The following is a 16,242-nucleotide window of genomic DNA, read 5'->3' as shown; positions in this document are numbered from 1 at the left end:
GGGTCCCATTGATTCCCTATAGAGCTAGGAAGCAGACGGTTATCCCTTTTGTCTCTCTATTCCAGCTTGATGAATTAGCCCAGCTAGCTCCTCCCCTCCAACCTAACCTGGCAATGAAAAGCAGCAGTTGAATTATGATAAGCAAAACCTTATAGTAGTCCTTTTTTTTTTTAGGTTTAGCCACTTTCTACCTGTGAATCTACATATCCAGTGTCTAAAAACAATTTTTCTTGTGTTCTCTTATAACTAATTCTTAGGGTCCATAATGGTTTTGTGACAGTGGCCTTGAAAGAATGTTTAAATCACTTATTTTTTACAACTCATACTACAGCATGAACAGTAAAATTAGGTTAATAAAGGGCTTCAGGGATTATGGATCTTCTTTATTTGCAAATTTAAAATTATTAATGCTGATACTTTTCCTAAATGACACTAAGGTCAAGATGGGCTGGAAGCCTTGACTGTGCCTTTGTGGGAACTGAGAGAAGACCACTCACCATGTATCCCCTGGGAATAGACACAGTACTTGTCTGAAGTGGCATAAAAAGAGAAAGGTACCACCAAGCAAAAAAAATACTAGTGGAGGGAGAGTGAAAGGGAGTATTTGTGTGTGGAAAACCTAGCTCGATACAAGACATTCAATTATGTTTTACATTAATCATTTTAAAATTAAAAAGAGGTAAAGAGTTTCTGTCTAGATTTGTTCAAGTTTTGTAGCAGTTGAAGCACTAAGAAAAACCTTGACACCAAAGCCCAGCCACTAGGTCATTGTGATATACATTGCCCTCTAAGAATGGAGAAATACAGCTATCACTCAGCTATTTCAGGACAATACTTCTGCATTCTGATGGGATAGGTGTTTGAAACGTGGAAGATGTCTTGATAAGATTTTCTTGACACAGTGCCCTTCTTTGTCTCTTTTAATAGTTTTTGTGTTGAAGTCTATTCTGTCTGATATTAGGATGGCTATATCAGCTCTTTTTTCAGTTTCTGTTAGCTTGGAACATCTTTTTTCATCCTTTTACCTTCAATCTGTGGGTATCTTTGTAGCTGAGATGTGTTTCTTCCAGGCAGCAAATTGATGGGTTCTGTTTTTTAATCCTTTAAGCCTCTCTGTATCTTTTAACTGGAAAGTTGAGGCTATTTACATTCAAGGTGACTATTGATAAGTGAGGACTTTGCCCTCCCATTTTCCCATAACTAGTCCTATTGTTTACTTTGGATGTCGTTTGTAGTTTTACTGAAAGATTTTCTGTCTTCATCTTCTTCCACAGTGATGACCATATCTCTGTGTTTCTGTGTGTAACATCTTTTTTTTTAACTTTTATTTAATGAATATAAATTTCCAGTGTACAGCTTATGGATTACAATGGCTTCCCCCTCCCATAACTTCCCTCCCACCCGCAACCCTCCCCTCGCCCGCTCCCTCTCCCCTTCCATTTGCATCAAGATTCATTTTCAATTCTCTTTATATACAGAAGATCAATTTAGTATAAAGATTTCAACAGTTTGCACCCACATAGCAACACAAAGTGAAACATACTGTTTGAGTACTAGTTATAGCATTAAATCACAATGTACAGCACATTAAGGACAGAGATCCCACATGAGGAGCAAGTGCACAGTGGCTCCTGTTGTTGACCCAACAAATTGACACTCTAGTTTATGGCGCCAGTAACCATCCTAGGCTGTTGTCATGAGTTGCCAAGGCTATGGAAGCCTTCCAAGTTTACCGACTCTGATCATATTTAGACAAGGTCATAAAAGACAGAGTGAGGATAGTAACCAAGGATCCTAAGAGTGGCATTTACCAGGTTTGAACAATTATACAGCATTAAGTGGGGAAGAGGACCATCAGTACACACAGGTTGGGAGTGGAGCCATTGGTGGTAGAGGTTATGATTACAAAGGAATGAGGCCCAAGTGCACTAGACAGGGCGTAGAACAAAGGACAGAGTCATTATTAGAGGAGCTAAGAAAGGTGCTGTCTAAGCTACAAGTAATTTTTCTGATTGAGAGGCAAATAGAACCTGATAGAAGGGGCTTGATAATAATCTGGTGGGCTTTAGGCCTTGTAAATTAAGAGGCCCAGACCTATCTATCTCTTCACATGGGGTATATCCTAAGGGAGGTGTGAACCTCCTAGGGGAAGGCACTCTGTTGACTTTCATTACTTGGCTGGCCTGGGAGGAGAGCTGGCCAGGTAAAGGCAGGGGGCATCTCTAACAAGAAATTTACAGTTCTGCCTGCAATGTTGCTGACCCTACTTGACCTTACCCTCAGCTGCAGTGGTCACTTTGGAAGTTGGGCTGAGTGAAGGGCTTTTCAGCTTAGAGCCAATAAGATCTGTGGCTCTGACCTGGGCATCCTTTGACACCAGGGCAGGTCCATTTCCAGTGATCCAACTCTTGGCAGAGCTGCCAGGGCTCTTCATAAGCTGACTTCTGCTGAAGCCCAGGCTTACCACATTGAAAGCCACTGCAGTGGACTGGCCTGTTGGGTCTGCTTGAGGGCAGATCACTGTATAGATCTGCCATTAATAGGCCTGCCACCCATTGCTTCTGATGCCTAGCTTTCTTTTCCTCCTGGTTTGTGTTAAAGCAGACCAGAGGATGCAAGTCAAGGGAGCGCCCAAGTCCCATCTCTAATCTTCGGTGGCCTGAACTACAAGTCTATAGTCACAGGCATGTTCTGTAGTAGTTTTTCTAAGGTAGACAATGCCCATGAGGAAAATTATATTCTCACTTTAAAACTTTCTTTCCCTTTGGTCTGAAAGGGAGGTTTTTTCTACTTACTGTATACTTCTCTGATGGCGAAGTGAATCTAGCTATGAGATTATTATTTAAGTTCTTATTTTGGCTATGCTATTATAGAAAAATGTTAGCCATCTCTTTTGTAAGGTCTAAAGATTAAATTGTGCATCCTACAGATTCCTTCATAATAGAATTAGTTTCCTACCTTGAAGAGAATAGAGAAATGAAAGAACAAGTTGGGCTTAGAATAGAGAAATGAGGGAGCAAGTCCTAGATCGCTTGCTGACAATAGCAATATCACATGAATACTTAGCAAACCGTTTCAACCATTAGATAACAACTTAAGAAAACATTTACCAGAAGGTCCAATGCCTTCTATAAATTTTAAGAATCATGTATTTGAAAACACCTCTTAAATATCTAACATGGTGTAGTTTGTTTAGCCAGTAAACTTAAGCACAACCATCTAAAATGTTTTTAGTTTCTTTCTACCAACAAGTCTAAAACATATGATACACAGATTCAGGTCCCACAAATTAAAATGTATCTTTGATTGATTTTAGCAGCTTAAATTTATGGACAATCTTATCTATAAGCCATTTAAAATAAAACTCTTAATAAAATTTCCCCATGTGGACATACAATATGTACACACATATAATATAGCATAATAGACCAATATAGCAATTTTAATAATAGCTTTTAAAATCTTTAACTCTTTTTGTAGATTGCCAATTGATTTGAATTGCTTTTTCTTTTTAGTAACCTCAGTTAACCATACTTTCTCTCAGTTGGTACTGTTAATACATTATTGGCTTCATCTGTTTACAGAGCCATCCCAAAGTACTGAATACAATAGAAGTGGCTGGAAAAAGTCCATAGGAACCTATAGGAGGACAGCTAAACACAGAACCAATAACGCTTTAGTTTTATGAGCAGCACATCATATATAACTGTGGATGACAAAATACTTTAAGTCGCCATGTTTAAAATTATAAACTCATCAACCAACAAGAGGCACTTGCTTACTTCACAGTATTTTTGAAAGCACCTGTAGGATTTTACAAGTATTTAACCCTTTAGGCCTCTGGGGCTTTCTCATTAAGTTAACTATCATGTCTAGTAACACAAGATCATTAGACTTTTTAATTTTCAAACATTTGTATTAATAGCATTTTCCATTATAGAAACTTAAAGTCTGGTACCACATCAAATCTTGACAGTACTTCCAATATACTCCAAATAGACTGATTAGTTGGTGTCTCTATAAGATGAGAGACATAGGTCCTTCGATTTTTTCAGTTGGGCCCAAACTGGAAAAACCAAAGTCCAGGATTTACTGGAAATTTTAGAGACCAGATTGTTTGAAACTTTGATTTTTTGAATGCCTGTCAAGAATGCCAAGAAGGCTCAAAATCCAAAATATCTGGTTGAAATAAGATTCCTTAAAATCATGACATAACATAGACCAAATGTGATCATTGTTACAAGGTGATTATTCAAATCTTTGAAAATAAGCACATATTTAAATAACCCATAGCTCTTAATAAAAATTCAGCTGTTTTTGAACAATTAGAATTTAACAGACATCAAAAGAACATAATAGATTACTTTAACACATTGCTTTAACAGAGCATCAGAGTTTAATTCTATGTCAAAGAGAAATTGAGCTTCCTGTGATCTTTTGCTGTGAGGTTTCCTTCCTTTACCTTCTTTCATATTGGTGACCATGTTTCTGTGTTTCTGTGTGTAACACATCTTTAAGCATCTTTTGCAGGGCAGGATGAGTGGCAACAAATTCTTTCAGTTTCTGTTTGCTATGAAAAGTCTTAATTTCACCTTCATTCACAAATGAGAGCTTTGCAGGATATAGTATTCTGGGCTGGCAATTTTTCTCTCTTAGTACCTGGGCTATGTCTCGCCATTCCCTTCTAGCTTGTAGGGTTTCTGATGAGAAGTCTGCTGTGAGTCTAATTGGAGATCCTCTGAAAGTAATCTGATGTTTCTCTCTTGCACATTTTAGGATCTTTTCTTTATGTTTCACTGTGGTGAGTTTGATTACAACATGTCGTGGTGAGGATCTCTTTTGGTCATGTTTATTAGGGGTTCTATAAGCTTCCTGTACTAAGATGCCTCTGTCCTTCTCCAAACCTGGGAAATTTTCTGCTAGTATCTCACTGAAAATGCCTTCTAATCCTTTCTCCCTCTCCATGCCTTCAGGAACTCCTAGAACCCAAATGTTGGGTTTTTTAATAGTATCCTGTAGATTGCCGACAATATTTTTTAGATTTCTAATTTCTTCTTCTTTTCTTTGGTTTGCCTGTTTCCTTTCCTGTTCTCTGTCTTCTAAGTCTGATATTCTCTCTTCTGCTTCACCCATTCTGTTTTTAAGGCTCTCTAATGTGTTTGTCATTTGATCTATTGAATTCTTCATTTCATTATGATTTCTCGTCACTATCAGAGTTTCTTGTTCCACTAGTTGTTTCATTTCATTTTGATTCCTCCTTAATATTTCACTTTCACGAGAGAGATTTTCTATCTTGTCCATTAAGGATTTCTGTAGTTCAAGAATTTGTTTTTGAGAACTTCTTAATGTTCTTATCAATTTTTTGAGATCCGCTTCTTGCATTTCTTCGATCTCATCATCTTCATAATCTTGAATTGGGGTGTCTTTTTCATTTGGGGGCGTCATAGTGTCTTCCTTGTTCTTGTTAGCTTGGTTTTTGCGTTTGTTGTTTGGCTTGTTGGAGATATTTGGTTTCTTCACTGTGGTGTTTTTTCTTGTTACACTATGGCTCTATATTAAGTGGACTGTCAGAGCGGCAAGATGGCGGAATAGGCAGGGAGCACACTATTAGTCCGGGGGGAGAGAAAGTTTAATATAAGTGGAGATACTGCAGGGTCAAGGAAGAGTAGGGGATGAAACAGCAGAGGAAACTCTTCCGGAACTAGTGATTCACAGTGGACCTGCGTGGAGAGCGTGAGAGCCCAAGTTCGGGACACCAGCGGCAGACTCAACACACCAGCGCTGGAACGCGAGGTGAGCCAAACCTCAATAGCCCGAGATACCAGCGGGCAAGCGGAAAGAGGAGGCTAGAGGGAACGAGGCTTGAAACTCCGTGGGGAAAAGTTCACCAGGCTAACTAGAAGAGAGATAGGAAAAAAATAAAAAAAGTGACCGATACGGACACAAGTTTCTCTCTCTCCGCTCACCTCTCAAAGGCGAGCAAGACAGAGCAGGCGCCATTTTGGACATACGTCATAAGCAGGGCGACCTCAGGTCTGCACCAGCCCTGAGCCTAGCAGAAAAACCTGACTCTGGGGGGAGGGGTGAAATAACAGGAGATTAGCATCTAACTTGGCAACCCAGTGAGAGACTGCAGGAGAATGGGAGCCCACACTGAGGGCAGCAGAGATTCCCTGTGTGGTCCTTGGGAAAGAGCTTCCAATCTCTGGCTCCTGTGGGTATATCATTTGCCTGCTAACTACCTCCAATTACATTCAGCTGTGCGGAATTACTTCCCTTTTAAATCAAAAAAAAGAAAGAGAGATTTACCACACCTAACCTGGGAGTGTCATCTTTGACACACCCTCAACCCTGAGGAACCAAACACAGCTCTCAGTGTAGCATCTTTTGTAAGGCTGGATGGGAGGTGACAAATTCTCTCAATTTCTGTTTGTTATGGAAGGTCTTTATTTTTACCTTTATTCATAAATAGTTGACAGTTTTGTTTTCTTAATACTTGGAATATATCTCACCATTCTTTCCTAGCCTGTAGGGTTTCTGATGAGAAGTCAGCTGTGAGTCTATCTGGAGATCCTCTGAAAAATTTGGCATTTCTCTCGTGCACATTTTAGAATCTTTTCTGTGTTTTACTGTGGAGATTTTGACTACAATGTGTCATGCTGAAATTATTTTCTGGTCATTTCTATTAGGAATTCTATGTGGTTCCTGTACTTGAATGTTTCTTTTTCCTAACAGGGGAAATTTTTTGTATTTATTTCACTAAAAAAAGCCTTCTAATCCATCCTCTCTTTCCATGCTTTCAGGAACTCCTAGACCCATATGTTGGGTTGTTTTATAATATCCTGTAGATCTCCAACAGTGTTTTTTAGTTTTCTAATTCATTCTAATTTTTGGTCTGACTGTAAAATTTCCAGATATTCATCTTCTCAGATGTTCTTTTTTCTGCTTCACCGAGTCTGTTGTTAAGGCTTTCCTCCACATTTTTTGTTTATTCTATTGAATTCTTCACTTCTAGTATTTCATTTTGATTTTTTAAGTCTCAATTTCATGGGAGAAATTTTCTTTCATGTCATGTACAGATTTCATTATTTCATGGATTCGCTTTTGATTACTTCTAAATCATCGTACGATCAGGTTTTTTTTTTTTTTTTTTAAATTCCATCACTGGCATTTCTTCAGTCTCTTCATTTTCACATGCTAGTACTGAAGTATTGTGTTCTTTTGGATTGGTCACGTTGTCCTCATTGTTTCTTGAATTGCTGCATCTATTATTTGGCATTTGTAGAGATACTTTTTAGTTCTTTTTTTTTTTTTTTTTTTTTTTTTTTTTTTTTTTTTTTTTTTTTGCCCTGTGATGGCTTTTATCTTTAGAGTATTCCTCTGTGGCTTAGTGGAAGGTCTGCTTTTTCAGTGAATACCCAGATGCCTGTGGTGGGTGTGGCCAGGGAGTTTTGTTCAGTGTTCCAGGGTGAAAGAAGTATACAAAGTGACACCCAATTTGCATGTGGTAAATCTTTTTTATTTTTATTTTTTGAGTGTGCAAGTTCTTTTCTGCTGTGTTTATGTTGTCTCATGCTCACCTCCTCTCCTCCAAGGAGACCAGTGCTGGGCACTAGCCCCACTGGGTTGCTATTTATCTGCACTGCCCCATGAACCACACAAAGGATCTGTGCAGTCCTTGGTATGAGCACATATTCCACAGCAATGACCCTCATCAGGGAATCAGGGAGCCCCAAGCATGTACAGCTGCCCACAGTGACTGCCCAAATTCTGAGCCACACTCTGCACCCTCCCATGTGGCCACAGTGTTTTCACAGTCCTGGAACACAAGTCTCCCACAGTCACAAGCACTCAGCCCTGTTAGCCCTCCCAGTCAGAATCAGGCATCTCTACTTAGCTGTTCGCTGAGTGCACAGAAACTAGCTGGTGCAGCTGTTTCATATGTCCAAAATGGTACCCACCCTCTCTTAGATTGTTACAGGATGCTGGTGCAGGGTGGTCAGGGAGAAATATGCTCCCTTTTTTTCTCCTCCAGTTTGGCAGGTACACTGTCCCCTCAGGCTCTAAGCCAGACCCACACCAGGCTCTTCCCGCAGCTTTATTGCCAGTGCCTTGGGCTGCTGCAGTCTGGTCTCACCTCACTCTCCAAGGCTGGCACTGGGGATCTGGGCTGCTGGGGTCCTGAGCTGTGCGTGTCAGCACCCTCCACATACGTCCACAATGTCCCTGAAATTTGCATGAAGTTTCCTCTGCTTTATTCTCCCTAAATCTTCCCTGAAACTACTCTCTCCACTTTTTTAAAAACTATCTTTCCTTAGACTAGAGCAGTAAGCTCCCTCCCTATTCTACCATCTTGGATCTCCATCAAAACTGTTGTTAATAATTGTGTTGAGATACCAAGCCCCTGTAAGCATAGCCAAAGCCAAGAGGACGCTTCACTATTTACCTTCCTCTACCTCATAACAAATTATTGGCAATGAGAGCAAGCTGTTGCTGCCCAATTCCTGGAGTCTAAACTTGTTTGCAATTGTGCATAACAGCATTGTAGAAGTGAGACATGAAAAAGATTTTTATAGGTACTGCTCCACACCTTTAATGGTGCCTCATGTGATATGGCTTACTTTGTTCAATAATAAATGATGTCCTGGTGCTTTATTCAGTTGAAATCTGTTGCTTCAGTTGGTCATCTTTCTTTCATTGCAGGTGTCCTGTAGTAAGTTCCCAATGATACTTCATCTTTTGTCAGTTTCCTATACTGCTTACCCTGGTTTCCCCCATAGCTGCTGTGATCACTACTATTTTAGCATTCACAGACTCAAAGGTAGAAGAGCTTAGACCATGGTGGGAAGATAAGAACTACACAGCAGTAAGACATGGCCCAGAAGCAAGGGAAGAAACTGAAAATCATTGGCAGAAACATGACCAATGGGCTGCTTGGATAGTTTCATCCCTTTATTTCTTTTCTAGGCAGCAAACATGTCAGAAGAACTGAAGAAGGAGCAAAACGCCAATGCACATTTGCAGAAGATAAGAAAGAATATGGAGCAGACAATTAAAGACTTACAAGAAAGGCTCACTGAAGCAGAACAAAATTCCCTGACAGGAAGTAGAAAGCAAATCCAGAAATTAGAATCCAAGGTAGGAATTTGCCTGAGTAATTACAGGATTTTGACAATCCTCAGTTCCGACCCAACTGTCCAAATGTCACACAAGATATCCCCTACCTCCCTCCATCACTATCTTAGCACTTCCAGATCCCTGACCTCAATATATCACTCCATTCTTAATTGTCCAGCAAAGAGGACTTCTGAATAGAGGACATTTGTCTTCTCTCTTCTTGCAATGTAAAAATACATCCCCTCCCACTCATGGCCTCAGCTCAAGGCTCTTCACGGCCAGGGAAAGGGCAACTGGCTATATCTACACAACCTCTTGCAGTCTTGGTTCAGTGCCTTCCCTCCCATTACTTCCTCTGCAGAGTGCTCACTTCCTAATGTCCAGAGGAAGGGCAGGGAACACAAAAAAGTATCATAAAAGACTTAGGAAAGATACAGTTAAGATAAAGGCTGACAAAAACAGCATGTAGCACCTGCTTCACGGAGCTTAAATACAAATAAGCAGACCTATCTTGAAAATGGGATTTTAAAACTATTTAATAAATTTCAGTGGCTATATACAGGGCATTAGATAGATGCTCCAAATACGGAAACAATATTCAGTTGGGATTTGATAGTTCGAAAGGCCCTCTGAAAAATAACATATCACCTTTGCACAGTTATGATCCCTCCAAACAACTGTGTTGAATTAAAAAAAATAAAGAAATGAGGCAGAGATCCTATGGATCACACCTAGCAACCCAACGATGATAAAAGGCAAGGGCATTGTGAGGAGTACATACCATTTATTTTTAGAAAGGAGGAAAATAAGACATACACAGATTTATTTATATTTTTAAAAAGTAATAGTGACAGGATAAATTAAAACCAATACAAAGGTTACACCTAGGAGAATAAAGGAATGAAATTTAGATCTCTGAATGCGCCCTGTTGTTTGACTTGCAAAATTACATCACTACATAATTTTTTAAAATGACAAAGAAGAAAAAGTCTAAAATTTTCACACCGATGAAAGCAAATAAATCTAATTATATATCATTAGGTGCATAAAATATGTACAAAGAATTATTATTACTTTTAAATGATATTTTTGTCTGTATGTCCCTTACAGAATATATCATGACAAAAAAGCAAGCTTAATTTTAATTTCAAAATAACATTTTATTGCTATGGGTGATAAAAACATATAATTAAACAATACATATAAGAACCAAGATTTTTTTAGCATAGGATGAAAAGCACATTAGTATAAAAATCAAATTATTTATATTACACATTTTCCCTATAAAGTACATGAATGATACCTTTATTTCCAACTAAAATTTAAGATTGCAGGATTTTTTCAAAATTGATATTTTTTCCATTATTGTGGCCTACACCAATAACTCAGTAGCAATGAGTTCCTAAATAACAGATGATACTAAGGAATTATGGTTAATATTAAAAACATAACAATAATACTGTTGTGTTTGTCAATATTCTGTTACTGTTACAACATACCTGAGGCTGGATAATTTATAAAGACCAGAAGTTTGTTAGGCTCAGTTCTGGAGGCTAAGAAGCCCAAGAGCATGGCGCTGGCATCTGCTTGTTCTCTCTCTGGTGAGAGATATCTTGCTATATCATACCATGTCAGAGGGCATCCCATGGCAAGACAGGACAAGGGTGACAGCTCAGGTCTCTTCCTATTTTGGGGCCCCACTTTCATGGCCTTATCTATTCCTAAACATCTTCTAAATGCCCCCTACCTCCAAATACTATTAACAAAAGATTTTGAGGTTTTCAACATGTGAATTTTGGGGGGACACATTGAAATCATAGCAACCATTGTTACTCATTAGAATTACAGAAAGAAGTATTTACAGGTGAGATTAGGATATCTAGAATTTGCTTTAGTAAAGATGATGCCCTGTTAGTTTATGTATAAACAGATCTGTGTGTTGAGTTCCTCTAGTGTAGTTACCAAGATTTTTTTCACCTGGATGCATCCTTACACCTGCACACAAGTTGATCACACACCTCTCTAGTTCAGTACAGCTCCAGTAGCAGGAGGGACACGAGCAAGAGGTTCATACCTCAGAGCAGCGGGTTTCACAGTTTTTTTTTTTTTTCTTTTTTTTTTTCAGTTTTTATTTTTTTTTAAACTTTTATTTAATGAATATAAATTTCCAGTGTACAGCTTATGGATTACAATGGCTTCCCCCTCCCATAACTTCCTTCCCACCTGCAACCCTCCCCTCGCCCGCTCCCTCTCCCCTTCCATTTGCATCAAGATTCATTTTCAATTCTCTTTATATATAGAAGATCAATTTAGTATAAAGATTTCAACAGTTTGCACCCACATAGCAACACAAAGTGAAACATACTGTTTGAGTACTAGTTATAGCATTAAATCACAATGTACAGCACATTAAGGACAGAGATCCCACATGAGGAGCAAGTGCACAGTGGCTCCTGTTGTTGACCCAACAAATTGACACTCTAGTTTATGGTGCCAGTAACCATCCTAGGCTGTCGTCATGAGTTGCCAAGGCTATGGAAGCCTTCCAAGTTTACCGACTCTGATCATATTTAGACAAGGTCATAAAAGACAGAGTGAGGATAGTAACCAATGATCCTAAGAGTGGCATTTACCAGGTTTGAACAATTATACAGCATTAAGTGGGGAAGAGGACCATCAGTATACACAGGTTGGGAGTGGAGCCATTGGTGGTAGAGGTTATGATTACAAAGGAATGAGGCCCAAGTGCACTAGACAGGGCGTAGAACAAAGGACAGAGTCATTATTAGAGGAGCTAAGAAAGGTGCTGTTTAAGCTACAATTAAGTTTTCTGATTGAGAGGCAAATAGAACCTGATAGAAGGGGCTTGATAATAATCTGGTGGGCTTTAGGCCTTGTAAATTAAGAGGCCCAGACCTATCTATCTCTTCACATGGGGTATATCCTAAGGGAGGTGTGAACCTCCTAGGGGAAGGCACTCTGTTGACTTTCATTACTTGGCTGGCCTGGGAGGAGAGCTGGCCAGGTAAAGGCAGGGGGCATCTCTAACAAGAAATTTACAGTTCTGCCTGCAATGTTGCTGACCCTACTTGACCTTACCCTCAGCTGCAGTGGTCACTTTGGAAGTTGGGCTGAGTGAAGGGCTTTTCAGCTTAGAGCCAATAAGATCTGTGGCTCTGACCTGGGCATCCTTCGACACCAGGGCAGGTCCATTTCCAGTGATCCAACTCTTGGCAGAGCTGCCAGGGCTCTTCATAAGCTGACTTCTGCTGAAGCCCAGGCTTACCACATTGAAAGCCACTGCAGTGGACTGGCCTGTTGGGTCTCCTTGAGGGCAGATCACTGTACAGATCAGCCATTAATAGGCCTGCCACCCATTGCTTCTGATGCCTAGCTTTCTTTTCCTCCTGGTTTGTGTTAAAGCAGACCAGAGGATGCAAGTCAAGGGAGCGCCCAAGTCCCATCTCTAATCTTCGGTGGCCTGAACTACAAGTCTATAGTCACAGGCATGTTCTGTAGTAGTTTTTCTAAGGTAGACAATGCCCATGAGGAAAATTATATTCTCCCTTAAAAACTTTCTTTCCCTTTGGTCTGAAAGGGAGGTTTTTCTACTTACTGTATACTTCGCTGATGGCGAAGTGAATCTAGCTATGAGATTATTATTTAAGTTCTTATTTTGGCTATGCTATTATAGAAAAATGTTAGCCATCTCTTTTGTAAGGTCTAAAGATTAAATTGTGCATCCTACAGATTCCTTCATAATAGAATTAGTTTCCTACCTTGAAGAGAATAGAGAAATGAAAGAACAAGTTGGGCTTAGAATAGAGAAATGAGGGAGCAAGTCCTAGATCGCTTGCTGACAATAGCAATATCACATGAATACTTAGCAAACCGTTTCAACCATTAGATAACAACTTAAGAAAACATTTACCAGAAGGTCCAATGCCTTCTATAAATTTTAAGAATCATGTATTTGAAAACACCTCTTAAATATCTAACATGGTGTAGTTTGTTTAGCTAGTAAACTTAAGCACAACCATCTAAAATGTTTTTAGTTTCTTTCTACCAACAAGTCTAAAACATATAATACACAGATTCAGGTCACACAAATTAAAATGTATCTTTGATTGATTTTAGCAGCTTAAATTTATGGACAATCTTATCTATAAGCCATTTAAAATAAAACTCTTAATAAAATTTCCCCATGTGGACATACAATATGTACACACATATAATATAGCATAATAGACCAATATATCAATTTTAATAATAGCTTTTAAAATCTTTAACTCTTTTTGTAGATTGCCAATTGATTTGAATTGCTTTTTCTTTTTAGTAACCTCAGTTAACCATACTTTCTCTCAGTTGGTACTGTTAATACATTATTGGCTTCATCTGTTTACAGAGCCATCCCAAAGTACTGAATACAATAGAAGTGGCTGGAAAAAGTCCATAGGAACCTATAGGAGGACAGCTAAACACAGAACCAACAACGCTTTAGTTTTATGAGGGTTTCACAGTTTCAAAAGGGTAGTAAGGGAGGCCAGAAAGGCATGGACAGAAAGAGGCTCCTCCCAGCAGCAGGATCAGCCAACCCCCTTCCCACCTCAACTCTCTGCCTGCTTTCCTGCCTTATTTCTCCCCATAGCATTTAATATCACCAGAGTGTACACTTTGCTTTCTCCCATTGCAGTTCAAAAAAGAGTCTCATTTGGTTTGTTCACTACTCTAACCCTAGCATATATGTGGTGTGTGGTAGGAAACTTTGTTGAATGAATTTTAAGTTAGCCATGTTTAGCACAACTGTATAGTGCCAGATGCATATTTTTTACATAATAGATCTCCAATAAAGCAGGGCTATAGAGCTATGTCTGACATTTGTGTGACAGAGACGTGGGGTCTGATTGCTTCAAAGAGCCAGCATTGAACACAGAGAAAAAGCTAAGAATAGGCAGTGTACTGGCTTACTCTTAAGGATGGTACATAGAGCTTCCTCTCTGTATTTACAGATGTTCACATATATACACACACACATATGATTTTTGCCTTTTAGAAGATAAGCTTATTACCTTTATGTGAATTAGCCTCTCACACTCTTCAGAGTGTGAATAGTCCTTTTATGAGATCACATAGTCCAACCAACTCACTTTTGCTTAGAGTTTCACCAAAGAGGTATCTCTGTTTAATCACTACCAGAAATAAAGCAGATACATCTTACTTTGACAGCTTCAAATGGTGATACCAATCAGCAAATTTGAGGAGTCTTCAAAAAGTTCATGGAATTACAAAAAACACTATGCATGGGTTTCAAAAATTTCTTTACTAAAATATCTCTTCATTCTCCATGAACTTTTTGAAATACCTTTGTAAAACGCCACCCTTATGGCCTGCATGTGTTATGGTTTGGTTGCAGGTACGTGAACTGGAGGGTGAACTGGAGGGTGAAATCCGTCGCAATGCAGAGGCCCAGAGGGGAGCCCGCAGACTGGAGAGATGCATCAAAGAGCTGACCTATCAGGTAATTCCAGGACACATCCCCTGTGTGCCTTGCTGGGCTCCACTTTGCAGAAATGTGCTTCTTCCTGCCTGAGATGCCCTTCCAGGACCCCTGCAGCTCCCTACATGCAGTAGCAGCCACTCCTTGGACTGCTGTGCTATCAGTAGTTTGGGTTGGTTCCTTTACAGAGCTCTTGGGAGACAGACTGTAAATGGTAAGTTATAATCAGAAGTGTAGAGTTCCTTAGACTGTCATTTTTTTCACACATAATCTCGAAGACTTTCTGAATCTAACCAATTAACATCAGTCTCAAGCACATAACTGAAAAGAGATGGGCATACCTCTTGCCAGGAAGTAATGCATTTCTAAAGTCATATAATCCTTCATCTGCATTTACAGTTTCTACCCTTTCTTTCAAATGGATTAGCATCAAGTTCCTGGTACCAGCCTCGCAGCTTCCTAGCAGAGTAGGTGCAAATATTTCAGTTGTTGAACACAGATGACCAAACTCACTTTCTTTCACAGTGCCCAACAGAATTTATTCCACTGGAAGGGCAAACTTCCTTTACATTTTACAGCTCCGCTGGTGGTACAAATGCAAGATCTGCCACTCTTGATTTTGTTTCCTGGGGATGAGCTGTTAGAAATGTCAAAGCCTTCCTTCCTTGCAGCAAGAAACAGTGTTAACAAGAAAGCAGGATATGTACTTAGTTTCATCAGTCAATTAAAATGAAAAAAAAAAATAAAAGAAGTAAACAAGCTGTTTGAGGCTGCTGATATAACACGGGATACTGTAAAATAAAAATGAAAAGAAGGAAGTAGAGTACAGCAAGCTGGGCTCATGATGATTAATGAGCCACTTGCCCAGGTGTTTTGTATACTGAGTAAGAGATTCTTTCCAGAGATGACCTTGTCTAACACTTCAAAACCACTGAGGAGGGAGCCCATGCTATGTGTGGCCACATCAGGAAACATCTTTAGTGTTATGAGAACATGAAAGTTTGCTATACCACTCTCCGTTGGAGGAGGGTGGGGAGGCCACGCATGTTCCTGCATGATATGGTACTTGTTAATAAAGCCTTGGTTTCTCTTTTATTTTTCTATTGATTTTTAAATATTTTCTTCTATAATCAACTTAGTTATAAAACACCAAATTCATACATTTGTTTTTCATTGTCCTAAGAAATGCATTCTTGTTCTACTGTGCCTTATCTGTGTTTCTTCATTAAAATAATCTTAGTGTTTCTCATGTATGATTACGGAGGTGCATTTCTTAATTCCTTGCAAGTGTCCGCATGATGCTTAGAATAGATTTCTTCCTTTAAATCAGTACCCAGTGAGTATGCACTTCATGCAAGATATTAAAGAAACAATATAGAGCTGTCTTAGTTGGTTGTAACTTAGTTGTTGTCCCTGAATACTAGAGACTGGGTAATTTATAAAGAATAAAGTTTAATTAAGTACCCAGTTCTAGAGGCTGTGAGGTACAAGGTCAAGGAGCTGCATTTTGTGAGGGTCTTCTTGCTGGTGAGGATCACGTGACAAAGGGCACAAACAAGAAATAGAGCCACATTGGCTTTTTAAATAAACTCACTCTGTAGATAAACTCATTAACCTGTTAATCTGAA

At 39.2% G+C, this 16,242-nt stretch overlaps 2 protein-coding genes across 2 annotated transcripts in view; one reads left to right on the top strand and one right to left on the bottom strand.

Moving 5' to 3' along the window:
* Positions 1 to 16,242, bottom strand: part of LOC133771604 (leukocyte surface antigen CD47-like) — a 158,365-nt gene that overhangs the window by 33,671 nt on the left and 108,452 nt on the right. The window lies entirely within an intron of this gene.
* The window catches only part of MYH15 (myosin heavy chain 15), a 196,161-nt gene that overhangs the window by 175,364 nt on the left and 4,555 nt on the right, over positions 1 to 16,242 (top strand). The window contains exons 37-38 of the mRNA XM_062207694.1: positions 8,968 to 9,138; positions 14,531 to 14,635. Coding sequence (XP_062063678.1) covers positions 8,968 to 9,138; positions 14,531 to 14,635 — 276 coding nt within the window. The remainder of the gene's footprint in view (positions 1 to 8,967; positions 9,139 to 14,530; positions 14,636 to 16,242) is intronic.

The sequence above is a fragment of the Lepus europaeus genome, chromosome 2 (assembly GCF_033115175.1).
Source record: "Lepus europaeus isolate LE1 chromosome 2, mLepTim1.pri, whole genome shotgun sequence".
Lineage (NCBI taxonomy): Eukaryota > Metazoa > Chordata > Mammalia > Lagomorpha > Leporidae > Lepus > Lepus europaeus.
This window is presented reverse-complemented; position numbering and strand designations above follow the sequence as displayed.